A 22,378-nucleotide genomic window follows, 5' to 3' on the forward strand; every position below is an offset into this window, starting at 1 on the left:
CTCCGCGGGGAAGAGTGAAACCACGAAACATCCCGCCTTCCGTGTAGGTTCCACCCTGTGCTCAGCTCCTTCCGAGCTGGCCTGCCCCGGGAGCCTGGGGGTCAGCTCACTGTCCGGTTCCTGCCAAGATCTCAGCATCCTACTTCCAGAAAAGGCTGTTATCACAAGTCTGGAGAAGGAGGCAAAAGGAAAGCCAGAGTGGAGCCCGGCCTCAGGGCCATAAGCGCCCCGACGGCCACCGAAGCGCGTGGCCGGCCATGAGCCTGCCTCCTGGGGCTGCCCCGAAGGGCCGCCCCGTCCTAGGGTCACAGGCGAGGCGGATCGCAAGCGCAGGGAGGGCTGAGGGCTGCCTGCGGGGAAGCACAGGGGACAGACCACCACCAGGACAGACCGGTTGCATCTCATTTTCTGTCAGCATCACCCTCATCACTGTCTGCTTTCGTTTTGTTATTTTATATTTATGTAAGAAAAATATTTTTCCAAAAAAAGTCAGTAGGTATAAAATGGCACCCCACCCCAACCAGTACCAAGGAACATGTGTGCACACATATATCTCACATCATAGACATAAACAATGACCGCAGGCCCTCAGGCGTGGGTCCCTTGGGGCAAAACCAAGAAGATGCAGGGGCCCAGCCCCCACCCCAGTCTGTACACCTGCAGAGCAGCGGGGCTCCCAGGAGTCACTCCGGGGCACACACTGGGCGTCTTCTGGGTGCCCGGCTGAGGCACACTTCCAGGGTCTACGCGCCAGGTGGTGGTCTGGAGGCGCTGTGCCTGCGTGCACGTGCCGGATGGGAGGGTGGGGCTCTGCCATCCCCCACATTGTCCCTGAGCAGACCTCGTTCCTGTGCTCCCTGGGGTCGCTGGGCCCACAGGCAATGGCAGGACAGAAGGGGCATGCTGGCGATGTCCCGTGTCCTCTCCGGCTCCGCCGAGGGCCCATGGGGCTCGGACCCTAGGTTTCCTCCTCCACTTTCAGGATCATCCCTGAGAAGGCCTCTGGACCGGTGCGGCTGCCCTGGGAGGCTCTGGCCTGCCTGCAACCGGTCCCGCCCCCCGGGGAGCCGCCTGGGCTGGTGGGCGAGGCGCCCCGGGCCGGGAGGGCCTCCACCAGCCTCCCCAGGGTCTGGGTGAGCGCCTCGACGCCATCGGCCAGCCGCTGGCTCTGCTCGGTCAGCCGCTCCAGCAGGAGGTTCTGCTGGGCCATCAGCGTGCTCTGCTGCTGGGACCAGGCGCTGAGCAGGGCGCCCTGCCGCCGCTGTGCGTCCAGAAGCCGCCGCTCCAGCTCCAAGGCCTCGGCCCCTGCAGCCTTCCCAGAGGGCTGGGATCCTGCCAAGGTGGGCGGTGAGAGCCGGGGGGGCCCAGGAAGTGCAGCTGCTGGGGGCGCTGAGCCCGGGGAGGCAGGCGGGGAGGGTGAGGAGGCGGCCACAGGGAAGGCTCCTCGGGGGTCCAGGGGGTCGGCTTCGGGCGGGCTTGGCCCATCCAGCGTCCGCAGGGGGAGCCACAGGCAGCCGGGGGCCTCGTCCTCCTTGTCAGCTAGCAGGGGGAGACAGGAAACATGAGCCTTCGCCAGCCAGGACTGGGGCAGTGCAGGGAGGGCCCTCAGTGCACGAGGCCCTCTGCACACACAGCGATCTCAGCCTCTCTCAGGGCCCGTGGTCAGCAGCAGCGCCCTCACAGGACGCTGAGACTCAGAGGGCAAAGGATGTCCTCCAGGGATGCTGAGAAAAAACTCCAACCTGGCGGCTCCAAGGCCAAGGTGCCACCGCTAGGTTGCCATCTGTCTGTCTGCTCACTCAAGCTGGCCATCATCTACCCACTGTCCTGTCTGTCCATCTGTCTACCTACACGTATCCAACCACACATCCATCCCTTCATCTGTCTGCCCGTTTGCTGGTCGAGCATCCACCTGTCCCTCCATCAGCCCACCTCCTTTCTTCCGTCCACCCATCCATCCGTGTGCATCTTCCCGTCCATCCACTTCATCTCTCAGCCATCTACCCATAAGCCAGCCCACACACCCAGCCATCATTCACCCACGTCTCTGTCTGTCCAGCCACATGCTTGTGCTAATCCCCTTCCAGCCCTTCAGTCCACCTGTCCATCTCTCCAACCCTCCATTCATCCGTCTGTGCAGCCAGCCATCCGCCACGTGGACGACCAGGAAGATAAGCAGAGTGGACATAACAGCAGCACTTCTCCAGGAGAAGCTGAGACCTGGACCCCTACACGCTGGACTCCAAAACCAGCTCCGCCTCTTGGGAGCCGTGTGATGTGGGACGCCCTTCTCTCCTCTGGGTCTCAAAGCCCTGTGTGCACGTGGAAGGCCAGAGGCCGAGATGCCTGTCCTGCCGACACTTCCCAGCACGCTCAGGCAGTGGGCGGGAGCCGGAGGGCTTCCTGCGTGGTGGCCACCGTGGGCTGCACCTCCTGGGCGGAGCCCCCCTCGCCTCACCTATGGGGCAGGGTCCCACCTTGGGAGGGTAGCATCACCCCAGAGCACCGGGCCCACGCGCCTCTGGCAACAGGCAGGCCAGGTTCCAAGCCTGCTGCATCCCAGGCACGGGTGGCCGCCCGCCACCGCTTCCTCGTCCTCCTCCTCCTTCCACAGTCCAGGCTCGTGCTGATCCTTCTGACCCGGTGGCCCCTGGGGGTACGAGGGGGAGCCAGCTGCCCTGCCGACTCGTTGCTTCTCTCCTCAGATGAGGCTTCGGGAGTGAGGCCCTCGGCGGGCAACGTCCAGCTCCGCATTCCCGCGGCAGAGGCCAGGCCGGGCTTCCGACAAGCCCGCCGTGCTTGTCAGTTCCGGCGGTGCCCTCTCTCTGGAGGCCTGGGGGGACCAGGCCCGGAGAGCCCGCCGTGCTTGTCAGTTCTGGCGGTGCCCTCTCTCTGGGAGGCAGGCTGTGTGGGCAGAGGGCGCCGAGCCGCCACCAGACGCCGCAGCCCTGCCCCACCCCACCCTGCAGACGCAGGCCACCCCCGGCGGCCACACCAGCTGTCACGTGCGCCCAACCCTTGCCCTGGCCAAGGAGTCAGGGGGCCCCGATGCAAAAAAGCGGCGGCCAGCAGTGGGCCCAGCGGGCGCCCCCACTATGCGCCCTTGCAGAGTCCGATGGCCTCCAGGCTCCCCACCAGGAGAGGCCTGGGGACGGAGGCTCTGCTGGGAGGGGCCGCTCTCCCCTATGGCCGGCCCCACCCTGCGCCCCTCCTCCCCAGAGGCACCCCGAGTCCCTCTCCCAGCACAGTGCCGACGTCCCAAAGCCCCCGGGGAGCACGGACAGCGTCTACCACCTCCCCGGCCCCTCCCTGGCTCCAGTGGCACGGCCCGCACAGGTCCACCCCCTGGCCGCGGCACCCTGAGCCTGCCTGGGCAGCCCCTTCCTCGGCCTCTGCCCCGGCTCCTGCTCGGCACGCCCCGGGAAGCCCTCCCTGCCTCAGCAGGCACAGGGCCCCATGTCACTGGACTGCACCATCCAGCCACCCCACCCCTAGGACGCAAGCTCTGGGGGACACAGGCTCTGAGGGCTCCGTCTCTGAGCGAGGGCCCGGCACGGAGCAGGGGGCCTGGGGGCAGGCAGCAGGCGGAGGACACTCACGGCGCCCACTTCCTGCTGGACCCAGGCCCGGCCAGGGGCTCACGGCTGTGTCGCGGCTGTGTCCCCAGAGCTGCCTGATGCCCCACCTCAAGCAAACGAAGGTCAGACATTGGTCCTTACTGCCCCGGAGCCAGCCAACACATCCCAAGCGGCGAGGCCCCGCCAGCTCCAGCCCCGCGCCTGGCCCAGGGCAGACAGGGAGCCCTCTCCACAGCACCCCAGTCCAGGACAGCCGAAGCCACCGGGCCTCCTGTCGGGGCAGCCAGGTGCTGCCCACTGGGCTGGGGAGCCGCAGCCCTGCCGATGCCCACGGCAGCGAGACCCGCCCCTGGGAGCCGCTCACCCCTCACCCCTGCCCTCTCGCTTGCTGAGCCGGGGACAGAGGCCTGGGACACAGCCTCGGTGGGGGTGCAGACGGGGCAAGCAAGCCTGACCGCCCTGGGCACGCAGCCCACACCCCTACCTCTCCCCTCCCCCATAGCAGTCGGCTTGGGTACAGAGAAGACCCTGCGGGCCTGCCCCTCCGGTGCGGGCAGGGGCGGAGGGCCATGCCCTCACACTGACTTACTTGGTGCCGGCTGGCTCCAGCGAGGAGCTCACTGGCCGCCTCTGTGTGCGAGGACGCAGCCTCAAGACCGGCTTCAATACTATCTGCAAATCAAGACAACACAAGCAATTACAGAGAGGAGACCCTCTGGTCACCCAGAGCGGGGGCGGGGGAGGCACAAACGGGGAGTCCGGCCTCCAGAGGTCAGAGGCTGCGGGGATGGGCACCGCCCACCCGCCCGGCGTGGGCCCTGGCCCGCCTGAGTGTCAGGACAGAGAGCCTGGCACTGTCTGTCCTTGGGGCCTGGCAGCCCCTCAGAATGGGTGAGTCCAAGCCGGGAACAGCTCTGCACACAGAGAGCCACCATGAAGATGGCCATCAGGGTCTGGGAACACCACTGCCCCCCAGAACACTAGCACGTGCCGGCCGCCGGCGTCCCCGCACCACGCAGCTGGTTCTGACGACCGTGCAGCTCCGAATGGGGACCAGGGGCTTCAAGCAGGGGCCTGCTGGGCGTGTCAGCAAAGCTCCCAAGACGTCACCCCAGCAACACAGCTGAGCCACCCTGGGACACCAGAAGACACCCCTCCGCGGCACCGGAGGTGAAAAGGCGGTATCACGTAAAACACCCGCGAGTCCACCCTACCCTGCAACGACGCGTGGCCAGGCTGGCGGGCACAGGACAGGGGTGAGTCAGGACCAGGGCTCTCAACCCGGTAGGAACAGGGCTGGAACCCCCGGAAGCACCAGGGCAATTCTCTATGCTGTGTCCTCTCCCCCCAAGAAGGACCCGGTGCTGCCCAGACAAGCGGGCAGTGACCACAGCTGTGGGCACAGCCCTCAGGAGACACCAGCTGGTGCTCTGTGGGCTGACCTGTCAGATGCAAACACGCATCAAGCCAACTCTTAGGAAGAGAGGACGAGCCTCTGAATTCACGCATTTTGGTGAAAACTCAGAGGTAGAAATGGCTACATGCACACATCTCCCCTGATGCTGGGAAAGATTGAAGGTGGGAGGAGAAAGGGACGACAGAGGATGAGATGGTTGGATGTCATCACTGACTCAATGGACATTAGTTTGAGTAAACTCCAGGAATTGCTGATGGACAGGGAGGCCTGGCGTGCTGTAGTCCACGGGGTCGCAAAGAGTCGGACAAAACTGAGACTGAACAGAAGTGAACACATCTCCCTCGACCACCCAGGGCCTGAAGCAGAGACAGCGCCCATAAACACAGGTGCAGCCCGGGCACTGAGGGCTGCCCCAGTGGGCGAGAGCCTGAGGGTCACGGCGGATGGGGGACGGGGTGCCGGCCCACCAGGGCGGGTGGGATGTCTGGGCTGAGCTGGGCCTCATGGCGGAACTTGCAGAACCAAGAGTCACGCACTGGGGCCACCGAGCTCCTGCCCCGCTCCCAGGCAGGGGGCCGGCAGGACGGGTCTGAGCACCCAGGGCCCTCCCGCCAGCTCCACTGCACCTTAGAGTGTGCCCACCTGCAGCATCCCAAAGCCGGGCCTGGCTCTGCCGGTAGAACAGGCGGCCTCCCCACGACTGACAGGCAGGCCCTGCCCCGTCGTCCAGGCCTGTGACGGTCCAGTTCAGGGCACGGCTGTGTCCTGGGTGCGTGTGCATCTCTGACCTGCCCCCACCTGTTTGGTGCAGACCCCCTGAAAAGGTCTGCTGGGGCCTCTGCTGGGGCGTCGACGGCCCTGCTGTGCCTGCAGGCCCTCCTGCTGTCCGCTCGGCGGCCCTCAGGACGCAGGTGGTCCTGCTTCCAGCTTCTCCCTAAAGTCCTTCTAGTAGCTCCCCAGGAAGCGGGAGGCGAGGGTCCGCGGGGCCCCACTTCGAGCTGTGAGTGGAGCCAATGCTACTGAGGCGAAGGGCGCTGTGACGGGCTTGCAGAGGTGTCTTGAGAGGAGGACGAGGAACAGGAGGAGGAGGAGCTGGAGGCGGCGGCCAAGACCCAGCTGGGCTCAGGAGCGGCCGCAAAGGTGGCCGGCGGTGGGCCTGGGGCTCTGGGGTCAGCGTGCCCTGGGAGGCTGAGGGCCCCTGACGCTGCCTGGCCTGGCCTGCGGCTGAGTGACGTGAGCAAGGGGTGCCCCTCCCTGGCCTGGAGCCTCGGCCTCCCCATCTGGACGCAGAGCGGGCCTTGCTGGAGGCTCTGGGCGGGCTGTGGGGAGCCACTTACTTGGCAGGGGCTTGGCGGCACGGCCCTCCCCGGGGGCGCCAGGGGCCGCGAAGGTCTCAGCCACCATGCGCTCGACGGGCGTGAGGACGGCGGGGGTGCGGGGGCACTCGGCCAGCTTCCGGCGCACCACCCCGCGCAGGTCGCGCCACTTGTGCTTCACATCGCCCAGGTCCCGGCGGCAGTAGCCCAGCGCGTTCACCGCCTGCAGGATCTTGCTCCACACCCGGTGTTTGCGGGCGGGCGGGCCCCGCAGCGCCCCGAACAGCAGCGGGTAGTGGCGCGTCACCCTCTGCACCAGCACCTCCGTCTCCTGGGGGCTGAAGTTGGGCTTCCGCGTTTTGGTGCGTGAGTGGGGGCCTGGCCCGGGCAGCAGGGCTGCCACGGCCGGCTCGGGGCTGGAGCTGCGCCCGCACAAGGCCTTGCTGCTGCTGGACCCTGGAAAGGCACCAGAGGCTGAGGGCAGCAGGCTGGCCCCACTGCCCCTGCTGGGGGACGTGGGCCTCACTGACACCTGCCGTCCCGGGGACACCCACTCAGGCACGCAGTGGGGTCCCAGGCTGTGGCTATTCTGGGCACTGGGGCCCACCCCTCCAGCAGGCACAGCACTGGAGGAGGTCAGTCCTTGCCAGCCCCCCGCCCGGCGAGAGCAGAGAGGCCCTCCTCATTGGCCCATCACTGGGACCGAGTGACCATCTGGTGACCATCCGGGAAACACCTGGGCGTCCATCTGGAGCATACAAAGCATTCTGCACACCCACCCTGAGACAGTCACCCACAGAGGTTATCAAGCACGTGGAGACAGGGAGGGTCCCAGGAGAGGTGCTGTGAGCCGGGACAGGTGATGCCCAGAGCTGCCCACAGCAGGAGCGGGGGTCCCATGGGCGCCCAGGCTTGCGGACCCGTGAGGGGCTGGCAGGCAGCATGGCCCAACCCCCTCATCGCTCTGCTCCTGGGGATGCAGCACACACCAGGGGTGGGGGGCTGGGCTGCCTCCTGGGGAGCAATACACGCCTGCGCCTCAGCACGCCCCGGCCTCCAGGCTCCATTGAGGTGACGACTCAGCCCGAGATCAGGGTGGAGAGGGGCGTGGGGAGGCCTGGGCCCCGGCCACAAGCTGCCTGTTAACCAAGTGGCTCTGGGCACTGGAAGCCACCTCGCTCCTGAGGGCCGCGGGCTGTGGCCCAGCACCGCCCCAGGCACCCGGGTACAGGGGGAGGAGCAGGAAAGCCTTGCGGCCACACAGCTAGACAGGTGGGCTGGTGGGGCGGGGGCCCTCGCGTGGAGGGAACGGAGCCACCGCAGGGGCAGGACAGCTCTCCCCGCACAGCCAGTCCCCACCGCACACGCTCCTGGGAGGAAGGCGCAGGGTGAGGGGCAGGCGGCCCGGACGCTCCCACGAGCAGGAAGAGGGGCCCGCCCCTCAGGGGGCGTCCCCGGGCTGGCCTTCCTGAGGGGCTGGGCCGACCCAGGGTGGTGGGGAGGGCATGGAGAGCGGCCAGTAGAGGCTTGGACCGCCGGAACTTGCCCAGGCCCCACTGTGTGCCAGGCAACCCCACCAGACCATGCCCACCCCTCCCTGGGGCAGTTGCTGGAAGGACTCGGGTCGAAGCCAGACACAGGGCATCCCCGAGGACGGCCTGGGGCGGGCGGGGCAGTTGGCTTGGCAGATGCTGTGGGTACCCACCAATGGCCTCTCCTTGCTCTGAAACCATGGAGGCCAAGTCCTTGATGATCTGGTTCACATCTAACAGGTCGCTCTGTGGAAAGAAGAGGACAGCCGTTAGGTCCCTGGGGCCACAGTTCAGAGGTCAAGGGCACAGCCAAGAACCAGAAATGAGCCAAGGGCGACCCCTCAACTCAAAAACATTGCTGGGATCTGAAGCACTGTCCCCCAACGCGAAGGTCAAAGCCCACACTGAGCATCCCGGGGCTGTGAGCGCCCTCCCTGGGTGCAGAGGACCCCGCGCTGGCCCCTGGAGGGTGCAGTCTTCTGCAGGACAGCGTCCCCAGCACTGACCCACAGGCCTGACCAGAGGAGAGGAGAATGTCCAGAGTAGAGGGCTCAGTGCACCTCCCGCAGGCCCCTCAGTCCTGTAGACACCTCACTCCTCGTCCCCTCCTGTGGCTCCTCGACTGAGGGGCCGTCCTGCCCCTCTCTGTACACCTGGCACCCAGCATGGCCGGCACATGTGGGTGGTAGATGGTGGATGGATGAATAGTGGATGGTGGGCAGGTGGATGCTGGGTGGTGGGTGGACGGATAGTGGATGGATGGATGCTAAACTGGATGGGTGGATGAACGGAGAGATGAATAGTGGATGGACAGATGGATGGCGGATGGAAACGAAACTGATGGGTAGATGGCTGGATGGACAGAAGAATAGTAGACAGTGGATGGACGGAAGCCCCTCTGCTGTCTGAAGACTGAGGAACTTCTTGAAGCTAGTGAGTGGAGTAAGAAGCAGAACTTGGACCCGGAGACTCTGGGGTACATCCCAACCCTGCTCATCGTGCTGGCCGCTTGCGTTCTCCTTGCCACCCTCCTCTATCTTAACTCTACTCGCCCAACAAAGCAGAAGTGATGTGAATGAAGGATGCAGGCATGCCACTTACAGAGCACACACCTGGGGCTGTGCCAGGCACACTGAGGTCACAGGGGTTCAAGAAGGGCCTCTCAGAAAGGGGGAGGGCAGGGATTGGCACCAATGCCCGCTGACTTGAGCCCCTTCCCTGCAGGAGATGGCTCCTCCACTGGCCAGCCAGGTGACCCTGGGCAAAGCAGCCCACCTAGGAGTCGAGTTCCCACACCTACCACCCAAGCGGCCCACCTAGGAGTCGAGTTCCCACACCTACCACCCAGCAAATCCAAGCCTCCTCCATCGGTGCCGGGCGCGTGGCCAGGGTAGAGCCAGGAGGGGAGGCCCCTCCACACCTCTGAGATGCAGGCACCACGCCCCTGCCCCCCATCCACCACCCTGCAGCCCATCAGGACCCTGGATTCATTCCCACCAGGGTCATTTACCCCACTGCTAAATATCGCAGGGAGATTCATTTTCTTTTTAGGAGTGTTCTGGGAAATGAAGCAATTAGCATGATCTTAAACCGACAAGTACTATCAACCACAATTCAATTTCTGGGCTTACACACAGCAGGGGCGGTGGCTCTGCGGGAACCGGGCCTCGGCCGGGAAGGTGGTGACGAGTGCGGGGCCTCGGGCAGCCTCTGGCCTGGGCCCACTTCTGGGATCTGCATCCCCACAGCCCTCCCTGGATAAGGCTGCCGGTGGGAAGGCCGAACTCAGGTGCAACCCGAAGGTCCAGACCCTGAGGCCACCCGTGACGGCCACGGCCTCAGCCAGACCTCAGGGAGATAAGCCCACCTCCCCACTCTTCCAGGTCCCTGCCCCAAGGTGTCCAGACGGCGAGCCTCGACCTCAGCCACTGAGCCCACACCATGGGTAGAAGCCTGGGGGGGGTCCCAAGTCTTGGACTCGGGGGCTCCAAGGGGCCTTTTAGGGTGCTCAGTCTCCCCAGGCTGCATGAGGTCACCGCCGGGCAGGCAGGGAAGCCGGCACCAGAGGTTAAGGGGCTCTCCTGGGACATCCCTGCTCACCAGGAGCGGGGCAGCCCCGGCAGTCCGGACCCCTAAACAGCACCAGGGACGGCAGGCTCACTCCTGGGAGGCCTTGTGCCCCAGCCGCTGGTGAACTCAGCACGCGTGTGGTGGACCCCTTCCCTCGGGCACAGGGACAGTGTCCCGGGGAAGGAGAGGGTGGGAGGGGTGGCAAGCAGGAGCCACAAGCCTGGGGCCTCTGGGGGCCCAGGACCGCAGGCTGCCTGCCCAGGTGTGCAGGCGCGGAAGCTGGAGCAGAGGCACATAGCCATGGCCCGGCTCTGACGGGGACACACGGCTACGGGGGCAGGTGCTCCCTGTCCGAGCAGCACTGACCCCGAGAACCCGGGACTGCCGGGGTGGGACAGCAGGCCCCCAGTCCAGCTCCCTTCAGGGCTTTGAGAGAGGCCTCCCACTTCAGGAGATGCAGTGGCCAAAGCTAATCTCTAACTGCTGCAGACACATGGGGGCCACCCCCTCCACGGTCCCTCCCCACACCACGCTTCTGTAGAAAGCAGCCCCCCGAACACCGTCAGGGCTGCGGCTGCGGATGGCGGACAGGAGCCAGTGCCAGCCCAGCCTCCCAGGCCCCCTCCACCTGCCCTCCACACCCGCCATGCCCGGCGGCGCACGCACGGGGTCGGTCTGGAGCCAGGTGGCTGCTGCCAGAGTGCTGGCTGCTCCTGGCTGGCCCCGCAGAGCAGCACTGACCTGGCCCGCCGGCGTGACCCGAGACGCCCCCAGCGCCCCAGATGCACCGGGGGGCCTCGTGTGGGTGACACTCCCCTCCCCCCGCCCACCAGACAGCATGCCAGGGCACAGCATCCCGTCTCCAGAAGGTCGTCGTCAAAAGACCGCTGCCAGGGAGGTTTCCATTCACCAGCCTCTTGGACGTGGACGTGATCTTTGACACTGGCACCCTTCTTGGTTCCCAGCTCCCCTCCTTGGAGAAGGGAATGGCAACCCACTCCAGTATTCTTGCCCGGAGAATCCCATGGACAGAGGAACCTGGCGGGCTACAGTTCATGGGATTGCAGGAGTCGGACACAACTTAGTGCTATCTTTTCTTTTCTTTCCCTCTTCTGACGATGCCCGAGACTCTGACGCTGACTTGTGCCCACCTCTCAGCTGACACAGAGGAGCACGGCGGCCCATGTCCCCGGCAGGCTGTCCTGGGGCCCCGCTTCGCCCTCAGGTCTGTGACCCTCTGAGTCGTCCAGGGATGAACTAACTACCCTCTGGAATAGACGCTCAGGCTGGGCTCCTGGCCCCCTCTCTGTGCCCCGGGAACCGCCTACTACAGAGACCCCTTCCCCACTCACCTCCACCACCAACTCCCCCGGTTGAGGGGGGCCCACACCCCTAACACCCGTTCTGTGCGTTCCCGTGGTGAGCCGAACCAACCGCTGACCGGCCCCCTGACCCGTCAGGATGGGAGGCTGCTGGCCGAGTCTGAGCTGGCTCCTCTCAGAACCCGGGCCGCCAGGACATGCCCCAGGCCAGAGCCCTTCCACTCTGCTTCCCCGCCCCCCACCCCTGCAGAAGACAGCGGGAGTCCCAGCGCTCCAGGGTTCGCAAGTCTGTCACAGCGTTCTCCTGGCTCAAGAGCCCCCCAACCACTGGAATTATCCTTTTGAATAAAGAGCAACCCCAGCCCTTGCTCAAGAAGTAAGGAAGCCACCTTGGAGAGAATAAGGGGAGTGGGGGTGTCCCAGGACCCTGGGCTGCAGCCCGTCTCCGCCAGCTTGGCGGCCGAGGAAGCAAGGGTGGACTCGGGGGACACCGCCCCAGCAGCAGGCTGGCCCGTGGGCACACCTGAGGCCTGACCCCCAGCCGTGAGCCGCTGTGAGGGGTCAGCAGGGGGCACCCTCCAGGCAGAGCAGGCCAGACTGTGGGGAGAGGGTGGCAGGCGAGCCTGGGGTCAGACCCCTCAGGGACCCCCAGGCAGCAGCCTCCTAGGTGATCTCAGAGTCGACCAGGCTGGCTCCAGGGCACTGCTCAGGGATGGGAGTTCAGGGTCCCAGCTCCCAGGCAGATCAGCCTGTGCGCACACAGCCCCCGCCCTCCAGGAGGTCAGGGGCAAGGAGCCCCACCACAATGGCCCAAGAGTACAGAACTGGCCTCGGTAGTCCGAGGCCACAGTCCCACCCCAGCCCCGGGCCCTCTGCCCATGGAGGCCCTCCTTGGCCTGCAGCTCCCCCTCCAGACCACTCCCAGAGCCCAGGGTACGCCTGTCGGGGGAGCTGACGGTGGGCACGCAGGGGAGTGGCCTGCACGCTGAGCAGCAGCGTCAGGACACAGGCAACCAGCTGGGACGCGTGGTCACTGTGCTGGGCACCTGAGCAGGCGCGGCTCCTGACGGAGGGTGCTGAGGGCGAGGCGGGACGTGCCAGAGCCCGCACCCACCAGGAGCCAGGTGGAAGGCCAGGCCTCAGACCCGGAGCCAGGTGGAAGGCCAGGTGGGCCACGGGGGGCCACGCCAGAAGCCCAGAAGCCCCTAGAGCCACCGGGATGGAGCCCCCGAAGGCAGCCAGGAGGAAGGCCAGGCCTCAGGCCCGGGGTCTGATCTCAAGGCCAGGCGGGCCACAGGGGGCCATTCTGGGAGCTCAGAAGCCCCCAGAGCTGCCAGAATGGAGCCCCTGGGGGCAGCCAGGCAGAAGGCCAGGCCTCAGGCCCGGGGTCTGAGCTCAAGGCCAGGCGGGCCACGGGGGGCCATGCCGGGAGCCCAGAAGCCCCCAGAGCTGCCGGGATGGAGCCCCCAGGGGCAGCCCCAGCTGTGGCGCACGAGGGCGGCAGGGACCGGGAGCCGTGTGCCCAGGCGTGGGCACCGGGGAGCGGGAGAGACGAAAAAAACACCTTAACTTAGTAAATGTTTAAATCATGCAATTATTATCCTGATTGCTTCTAAAACTAGAACTCATTAAAAGCTCTCACGGAATCTTCTCTCCTCTTTTACTGGCACTGAGGAATAACAGCCTTGCACAGGACATAATAAAACCTCGGCGCGCGTGTCTGTGTGTGCGTGTGTGTTCCCTCCACTTTTAACCACGAAAGGAAAGAAAATACCGCTGCATTTTTCTCTACCACACAATCTCTCCTCATAATTAGGATCTTGGCAACCATCCACCTACAGAGACAACTGTTCCAGCTAATGGAACAGCCAAACTTTGTTTATTGATTGATTCCCATATTTATAGCTAGATTCTGGCCAGATCATCCTCCCCCTGGGCTTCGGCTTTACCACACCAGCTACAGGGAGAGCGGCCAGGCCCCCCCCTCACCCCTCCTGCTCCCTCGGCCTGCCAGGTAGCCATGGCAACAGAGCAGCTGGTGAGCAGCTGCACACCTGGGTCAGGTGGCCCAGCTGCCCGGGGTGGGGGGGTGGGAGCGCAGGGCCGCACAGGCGAGCGCAGGTGCGCTGGGCTGGGCAGAGGGGGCCCAGGCAGGGCAGGCCGCGGCAGACCCTACATGGAGCCCACACGCAACTCTGGTCCACCCCAGGTGGCCAGACCAGTGCCTTGGCAAGTCCGCTACACGCTGGCAGTGGCTGGGGGCACAGTCCCGTCTCATTCAACCTCCTCCTACCCCTGGGGAGACCCGGCCCTGCCCTGTCCTCCAGAGAGCAAGAACCTGCCTCGACCAGAGCTGAGTGACCACGTGGGAGGCAGAGCTGGGCCTCATGGGTGGGCTCCTGGGCTCTGGGCTTCACACAGGAGGCCTCGGGGCCCTGCCACACCCTCCGCCGGGAAGAGACGGCAGAGCACCGCCGTCAGGACGGCCCCGTTCTCAAGCCGGGCGCTGGCCACAGTCCTGGCTCCGCCTCACACAAGCTGCCGGGCTCAGCCAAGTGACGCGCCTGCTCCCAGCCTCCACCTAGGCTTCAGTAAATCTGAAGCACAGGGTGCTTGCACTCCCAGGCTTCTGTGTGGGCTGCAGATGTACATACGTACAGGCAGCAGAGCCCTCTTATTAAAACACAAATCTTCAGTGGAGTCCCAACACATAAAGCTTCTCATTCAGTTGCCACCCACCCACCCTCAACCATCCACCCACCCCTCCCCCATCCTCTCCCACCATCCATCCATCCATCCCCCACCATCCACACCCCCACCACACCCCCACCATCCATCCATCCACATCTGCCAACCACTATCCACCCCTACCATCCACCCTCCCCCACCATCCATCCACCCCCCACCATCCATCCAACCCCCACCATCCATCCATCCATCCATCCCCATCCATCATCCACCCCTACCATCCACCCATCCCCACCATCCATCCATCCACATCCACCAACCACCATCCACCCCCATCATCCACCTCCTACCATCCATCCATCCATCATCCATCCCCCAATAATCATCCACCCCCACCATCCATCCACACCCCCACCATCCACACCCCCACCATCCATCCACCCCCCACCATCCATCCATCCATCCAACCATCCATCCATCCATCCACATCCCCATCCATCCATCCCCCCAACCCCTCCCTCTGTCTGTCCCAGAGAAAGGCCCTGAGAGTCCAGGCAGTGCCAGGCATCCTGCAGGTGCAGGAACACAGCCAGACTAAGATAGCCAACACCCCTGCCTCCATGGGGCTTACAGTCTCCTGCAGGAAAAGGAATGGTTAACAAGATAATTAATTACACAGCATGCTAAACAACGCAAGGAAATGAAACCTTAGATACGGAACACCTGAGCCAAAACCTGAAAATAAAAGGGAACGAGGTGCTGAAGTGTCAGCAGGGTCCAGGCTCGGGGTGGGGGCGGAGGGACGCACTGGCCAGGTCCTGGCCCAGTGACCTTGGCCCCACTGAGGGGGGCGGACAAGGGAGCCTACTGAGGGGGCAGCGAGGAGCCCAGGTCTGCGAGGCAGGGCCACACCGCTCCAGGGCTGGAGATGGCCGCCCCCCAGAGGACCCGGGAGGATGTGCCCGAGAGCCAGCCAGAGGGCGGCAGGAGCACGGTGCCCTGTGGGGCCTGCAGAGTGGGGGGCAGCCTTGCGGGGAAGGAGCGGGGGTCACCCGTTAGCATCTGGCCAACAGCAAATGTGCCGAAGGCCCACTAAGCGAGCCGGCTGCCGCGGTGGGGACACTGGACAAGCTGCTGGCCAGAGACGTCCTTGTCCCCGGGAGAAGGCCATTCTGGAGGCCGTCCCCGCCCTCTGGGAGGGTGGTCTCCCGGGAAAGGGGACTGGCAGGCACACCCCTGCCGCTCGGGAGCGGCCCACCCTGTCTCCCAGCCCCCATCTCGGCCTGAGCTGCAGGAGTCGCCACGGTGGACCGGGATGCCCCACTTTGTCTGCCAAGCACCCCCAGCCCGTGACCTGAGTGTCCCCCAGTGACACCTATACCCCCACCCTCGGGGCCCTGGGAGTTTTGGGATCCATGTGCTGACTCACCTGGGACCAACGTCAGAGAGGGGCCCTCGATTGGGAGGCCAGAGAGCAGCTGAGTCAGGGCGGGAGGAGGAGCCCCAGAGGCGCCCCAGAGGGCCCTGTGCGCACCCATCCCTCACAGCGGCCCGCCCGCAGGCCTGGCTCCTGCGGGCTCCGAGCTCCCCTCAGCCTGGCACAGGAGCCCAGCACGGGGGTTGGGGGGCCTGCGGGGCAAGAGGGGAGAGGGCGGCGGGGGCATCTCATCCGCCCACAGACAGAGAGCCCCTAGGGGGCCTCGGAGGACACTTGGTGCTGCCAGAGGATGGGCTGCCCCGGGAGGTTGGGTGGAGGTCTTCAAGGTGCCCACGCCCCCAAATAGCAAGACACCCTTGTCTGAAACCTAACTGGGCAGGTCCAGGGGCCACTGAGACAGGCAAGGGCCCAGAATCAACAGTGGCCCCAGCAGCCCTCAGCCTCCTGCCCACTCACCACCTGACCCCTGGCCCCAAGCCCAGGTGCCCTGACCCACCCGTTTCACAGAAGCAACGACCGAGGCAAGCAGCCTAGCTTGCTAGGCCAGCCGGCTAGCAGAGACTTGGACCTAAAGTCAGGACAAGGCACCCGAAGCCTCATTTTGTCCAGAGGGTGACCTGGGGGAGGAGGGACAGGGAGTGGACCCATCAGTCTGCCCCCATCAGCGCCAGGCTGTTCCCGGCCTGGAACCCGCCATGAAAACACCCATTGTGGGCCAGGAGGCAGAAAACAGAGAGGAACACGAAGGGACGCGAGGCGGCGAGCCTCTGGCTGCGACTGTAATCCCACTTTTCGGGCCTCGGTTTTCCCATCTGTCCACACCCCTCCGCCCAGCCAATAGGTAGGTCCCTGAGGGCAGCCCAGGGCCTCCGAGGGGCTCTGGGACCACAGGTCTCCCTCCATCCAGCGATGCTGTGCGTGCATAAACCACACATGTGCAGTGCCCCCTGGGAACGTGGGGGCAGAGTGGGGGTGCAGGAAGCAGTGGCCACATGGAAACACTGCAGTGGCCAGGGAGAGAAATGTCCCACGTGTCGGCCCGACACTGCTCCCACAGCCCCTCCCCAGGGCTCTGCTCACGGCAGCCTGGCCCTGCAGACCCAGACGGACAACCTCGAGAAGCCTGGGCAGTGGGGCTCAGGCGCCCCTGGAGGGGCGGGGGCCGCCACCCACTCCGGGACGGGCTTCTGCTGCCACAGGTAGGCGCCGGGCTGCCTAGCCTCCTCCCAGACCTGCGTGCTGGTATCAGGACAGCTGCAAACCTCGGGGGGGCTGTGTGATGGCCAACGACAATCTGTTTTTCCCATTTCCAAAGATGACGGGGCGGGGGTAGGGAGGGGAGGAGGGACGAGGGATGCTGACCGCAACCCCAGGCCATCACCCTCCAGCTGACGCGTCACCCACACACAGGTGAGGACACAGCGGAACGGCAAGGCTGGCCTCAGGTCCTGTCCACGGCCCCCGTGAACCCACCGTACTCACCGCTCAGACGAGGACGGGCTGGCAGCGCCTGGGCCTCCCTAACCCCACCCTGGGGTCCCCTCCTGCAGCATGTCAGCCATGAGAGGCCGTCAAGGCACAGGCAACCCCCTGAGCAAACCAACCCCACGACCTGCTGGGCCTTGGATCTCAGAGTAGAGCCTGCCCCTGCTCAGGAGCTCCCATTTCCAGGGGGTCACCCCACCCCACCTGTGTCCCCAAGCTGGGCCCTGTGGTGGAGCCTGCACCTCTGCATCCTGCACGCCCGGACGAGGCCACGTCAACCCTGGAGCCCCTCATCCCACCAAGGCGGCCTGACCCCAGTGTGGCGGAGGGTCCTCCTAAGAGGGCTTCAGTTCTCGAGCTGAAGCAGCAGCGGGTCCCTCTCGCCACAGGCCTGCCAGCCCCCGGAGCTGTGGCACAGGGGCCCCTGACTGTTCTGAGCTCTCGGGGAAAGCAGGTCTCGTGTGCCAACAGCAGGAAAAGACGTCTGTGTGTCCAGTCCTTCCTGGAGCAGCTCGGCAGGAGAGGCCTGCCTTCCGAGATGGCCGTACGCTGCCTTCCTCTCTAGCAGTGGAGTGTGGTGTGGGGAGGGGGGGCTCTGCTGGGCAGAGTGGGCCAGGGGGCAGCAGTAAGGGGGGCGTCCACCACCCTCAGGAGTGCAGACCTGCCCACTGCAGACACAGTGACGGGTCCTCAGCCAGTGACTCAGTTTTTTAGCCCAAGTTCCTGTTTTTCTAAAAGAAGCTGCTTCAGGGAAACTCTGTTCCAGAAACACAGCTCCTGGGGTCTGGGGGGCAGGCAGGCCCCCAGCACCTCCTCCTGCAGGTAAAACCGAGGCCCTGAGGGAGAAGGGAACACACGCTCAGGGGCTCAGGGCCACCACCAAGAGAACCGAGCACCCCGAGAGCCACGTCCTAATAAACACACTTCCCACAACGGGAGACAGGCCCCGGTGCACACTCACACCCACTAGCTTGCACACTCACCTGCACACCTGCTCCTGCACATCCACTCATACCCTCGCACACCCACCCAGGGGCCTGCACACCTCTGGCAGCTGTCAGAGACCATACCTGGCGAGGGGAACGTCTGGCGGCATGCATTACACACACACCAACTAGCGGAAGCAACCAGCGGCCCTGCCCCCGCCCCAAGGTTGGACCCCCAGCACCACCGCCACCTGCTCGCAGCCCCACCAAATCGCCAGTTCAGTTCCGGCAGTTTGCTCGACCAAACGCTATCCTTAGGGAACTGTTCTGGGCGTCGAAGGGCCTCATCAGAACAAAATACCCTCTGGAAACCTCCGTGTGCAGTGATGGAGGCAGCCCTGGGGACTGGCTGTGCCCCCCAGGCACGGGCTCCGGGCTCCAGGTCAGACGGCTGCCCCCGCTGGTAAACACAGGCGGGCGGGGACAAGACATGCGCTCCCCGGACTCTGTGCCCTCCACGGGTGGCCCGCGTGGCCGAGCTCGGGCGAGGCCCAGCGAGCAGAGGTCCCGCGCCCTGGACTCAGACGGGAGCAGGCCTCGGTGTGCTGGGCGTGGGCCAGCCTAACCCCCACTGGCCATGGCCAGGACTCAGGGGCATCCCGTGTGCACACGCGCGTGCGTGCTTGCCTGTGCACGCAGCCGCACCTCAATCTGTAGGATGGCCTCCTCGCGCAGCCGGATGGCCTCCAGGTCCTCCTCGGTGATCTCGGGAAGCAGCGCCTGCTCGTGGCCCGGCCACACACCATCACCCCCGTTGAAGATCTTCTCGTCGTCAGCCAGCTCAGCAAAGGCGGCCTGGGGGCTCTGCCGAGACACAGACCAATTACTGCACAGCCTACTGCCGCCGGGCCAGGCCCACACCAGGCACCCGGGAGCCCCCAGCCAGGCTCTGCGGGGGCTGGATCCCAGCCCGTCAGTCGGGGCTGCCCCACAGGGCTGCGGGTGCTGGGGCCGCCGTGATGGGGGGCAGACACCGGGCCCCAGCCTGTCAGCTGGGGCTGCCCCACAGGGCCGCGGGTGCTGGGGCCACCGTGATGGGGGGCAGACACCGGGCCCTTGCCCGCAGCCTGAGCGCTCAGCTCAGGCTGTCCCAGGCCTGGCTGCAGCAGGCCCCAGGAGGGTGGGCGTGCGCCCCACGGTCACAGGGGCGCATCCACATGCAGCCATCCTCCCCCAGAGCCAGTGCGCTCCCTCCAGACCACGTGTTCACCTCATCCCCAGAGCCAGGGAGGCCTTTACATAAATAAACACGTGGATGGATGAATATAAAATAAAAGACCTAAAAACTCTGTTGACAAGCACTTCTCGTCCAAGGTGGCAATTATCACCTCCCTTCCCGCTGTGGGCGGAGGAAGCGAGCGGTGCCAAGCGGGCAGCAGCTGGTGGGGGCTGGCCGGGGCCAGGCCGCATGCCCGCACTTCCTCCTCTCTGCGGCCCCAGCCCCGCCTGGGCTGTGGGGTGCATCAGGTCAGGCCCGGAACCGGCCCCGCCGGAGGCCCAGGCCCGTCACATGTACTCAGCCTCGGCCTTCTCCTCCACCAGACGGGAACAGCGGCCCACACCTGTGGTCCGCGGCCTGTGTCCACCCCACCCCTGCCGGGCACACCCGCACTCCCAGCAGGAGGAATGGCACCTGGGGCCCCTCGCGGACGGCACGCCCCAGGCCCCCAAGGCGAGGGGACTGGGAGAGCTCAGCTCTGCTGATGAGCTGTGTGACCTGGCTCATTCTTAACTTCTCCCACCTCAGCCTTCGTGTCCATGTGATGGGGCTGTGTCCAAAGCCATGGACAGGGTGGATGGGGATGAGGGCGAGGCCCCGACCAGGAAGCATGTGTGAAAGCCCCAGTCACGGGCCATGGGGTGCCGGAAGTCCCCATGCGAGTGAGTCATGGGGCCCTGGGGGCCCTGTGCCTGCAAGGGACCCCGACAATACACCCCTCCCTGCAGCAGAGGCTGCTCCAGAACAGGGCACCTGGCCCTGAACTCCACTGATTCCACTGACCTGGAGCACCTCCCGTGGGAAGAGCCCAGGCCATGACCCCGGCGACTGAGGCATGGACACACCCTCAGCAGCCCTGCCATGAGCAGAACCTGGCCAGTATGGGCTGGGAGCACAACCAGGAGCGTGGGCGGGCCAGCGACAGTGACTCAGACGCACGACGTGAGCAAGTGCACAAGGTTCCACGTCTGGCCGCCTGGAGTCTGGTTCCATGGAAGCCCCCGGAAAGCACAAGGAGAGGGGGCCAGCCTCCCTGCAGGCGAGGGTGCGCGCCCTGGCCCCCACAGGTATGGCCCGCCCTCCCCGAGCGGCTCAGGACAAGGGACCAGGGAAGGAGAGGCAGCTGGCCCTGCCCAGACCCCTCCTGAATGATTAGAAAGCACCCTGTCTTCTTACAAAGCCTTGGTCTGGGTCTTGAGCTCTGAAGCCAGGATTAGGGTTTGCTGGCAGGGCGCTGGGGCTGCAGCGCAGGACACAGCCGGGGGATGGTTTTCCAGCTCACCAGGCAGCCAACAAAGGCGGCTTTCTCTTCGCTCCAAGGCCAAGGGCTTGGGTCCTGCTCTGACATGTCCGTTTCACGCCCATGATCCAACAATCCAATGTGACTGCTGGGTGGGAGGGGGGCCAAGCAGTTTCCCGTGAGAAAAGATGGAGCCCAGTGAGGGTTCGAGGAGGCCAGTGAGTGGCCAGGCAGGACCCAGGGCTCTCAGGAGCTCTGGGAAACAGGCCACTGTCTCACAAACTCTGACCCAGGGGTCTGCATGGGAGTATCCATGACCCGGGCAGGAGGGCAGGGGTCAGGACGAGAGCTGGTCTCACTCTTGGAAAACACAGCTTCTGTGCAGCAGCCCCGAGACTGGTCATCCATTCCTCCAAACAGCAAAGGCTGTGGTCAGCTGACGGACATCTCTGGGAGCTCTGCAAGGCCCGGAACAAAGGACTGGCGAGACGCTCAATCCTTCCCCGGCCCTGTGTTAAGTAACGGAGCCACCGCCGGGGTACAGCTCTGAAGGGGAAACACGACTAAAGAGCCCCCCGCAGATGTGCAGGTGAGGTGGTCTCTGCTGCTGTAGCCCGGGAACACGGGGCTCCGGGGACCGCACGCTGCACTGGCGCTGGCAGTGCACGCTGGAGAGCCTTCCTGGCGCGGGACGGGCTCCGCCCTGCCTGGGGACAGCAGCCGGCCCAGGAGCCCCCAGGGGCTGCCCACCGGCTGGGCCTGACCCGGGTTGGAGGCTGAGCCAGAAGCCAGTTGAGGTGGCAGCCAACACAGCCAAGGTCGACCTGCTCCCAGCCACACCGGCACTCGGCTTGGAGAACAGGCGGGCACCCCTACTCCTGCCAGGACCACCAGCCTGCAGATGGCCGCCCCAAAGTCTGGAGCATCAGCACAACAGCATCCCCAGGCTGAATCTGCAGTGTCAGCTAATCCACTACAGCTTGCGAAAATTTCTGGAAATCACCTTTCATAACTTCTCAGAAGCATGTTGGCCGTTCTCTTCCCCTTTAGGAAACATTCTACTGAAACAGGGCACGAGCAGTTGAAGGCACAAATCATACGTGGACAGGTCTGTGAACTTTAGCCAAGGAAAGACTTCCAGGTCAAGATATAGACATTCCAGGCCCCTACTCAGGACACCGCCCCAAGCAAGGGCTGTCTGGCTTCCGACTCTGCCTGTTGCTCCAGCCCGTTTGGACCTCTGTCCTCTGCACTCAGCACATGTCTGAGAGGTCACCAGGACTTGCTGGCCACAATCCCCTCTGCTGCCAGTCTTTCACGCACGGACTCAGCACAAATGCTCTGGGCTGGCTCTCCCCCAAGCATCAGCTACTGTGTGTCGCGCTGTGCTCAGCGTTCTTTGACGTGACTTTCCACTGGGTACACACCTGGGAGGAGCTGCAAGGCTGAGGCAGGAAGACCTTTCACTCCACAGACACGTCCAGCGACCAGAGTAGGGGCGCCACGCACACTCCCGTCCAGTGCGTGAGCTCTTCAGCTGCTCCACAGCTTCCCGGGCACGCGGCCTTCTCCCAGGTTTTCACCTGTTCTTTTCAGCTGTGTTGGTGGGTGCAAGATGTGCAGAGATGAAGCACCGTGGGTTCACTCTGCGTGATTCCAACGACACACGCTGAGCATATCCAAGTGCTCATCAGCCATTCCAACGTCCCCTTTGCAATGTGCCCCCCATGGCGTTCGCCCTTTTATGTTAGGTAAGCAGCCATTTGCCCTTACAATTTTTAAGAGATCTGTACACATTGTGGACGTAAATCCTTCTCAGATGTGCATTGTGCAAGTGCCTCTGCTCGTTCTATGGGCCGCCTCTTCACTCTCAGGGGTGTCCAGACTCTAACAAAGTCAACTTTACCACCTTTTCTTCACAGTAAGTGCGTTTTCACCTGTGCAAGAGGACGACAGCCTCCGAGGGCAGCTTCCAGACACTTCACTGCCGTACTGTTCATATCCAGATCTGTGATCCCAGAAGGCGGTCTGAGCCGGGCAAGCTGAGGGGAAGGATCTGCTGGGGGTGGCAGCCTGGTGCCAGAGTC

General features: G+C 64.8%; 2 protein-coding genes across 2 annotated transcripts in view; one reads left to right on the forward strand and one right to left on the reverse strand.

Annotated features, from left to right (window-relative positions):
* Nucleotides 1-437: 437 nt before the first annotated feature.
* TSNARE1 (t-SNARE domain containing 1) lies at nt 438-18,636 on the reverse strand (the record flags this gene model as incomplete). The annotated part of the gene is given in 4 exon segments (XM_045162738.1): nt 438-1,539; nt 6,333-6,767; nt 8,017-8,089; nt 18,478-18,636. Coding segments are annotated over 4 exon segments (1,248 nt in total), but the record flags the coding sequence as incomplete, so codon positions are not given.
* Nucleotides 18,637-19,866: 1,230 nt separating this feature from the next.
* LOC123464931 overlaps nt 19,867-22,378 on the forward strand; it is a 27,084-nt gene continuing 24,572 nt past the window's right edge. Inside the window, exon 1 of the mRNA XM_045162762.1 lies at nt 19,867-19,993. Within this exon, the coding sequence (XP_045018697.1) occupies nt 19,867-19,993 (127 nt within the window). The remainder of the gene's footprint in view (nt 19,994-22,378) is intronic.

This window comes from Bubalus bubalis, chromosome 15 (genome assembly GCF_019923935.1).
Source record: "Bubalus bubalis isolate 160015118507 breed Murrah chromosome 15, NDDB_SH_1, whole genome shotgun sequence".
Taxonomy (NCBI): domain Eukaryota; kingdom Metazoa; phylum Chordata; class Mammalia; order Artiodactyla; family Bovidae; genus Bubalus; species Bubalus bubalis.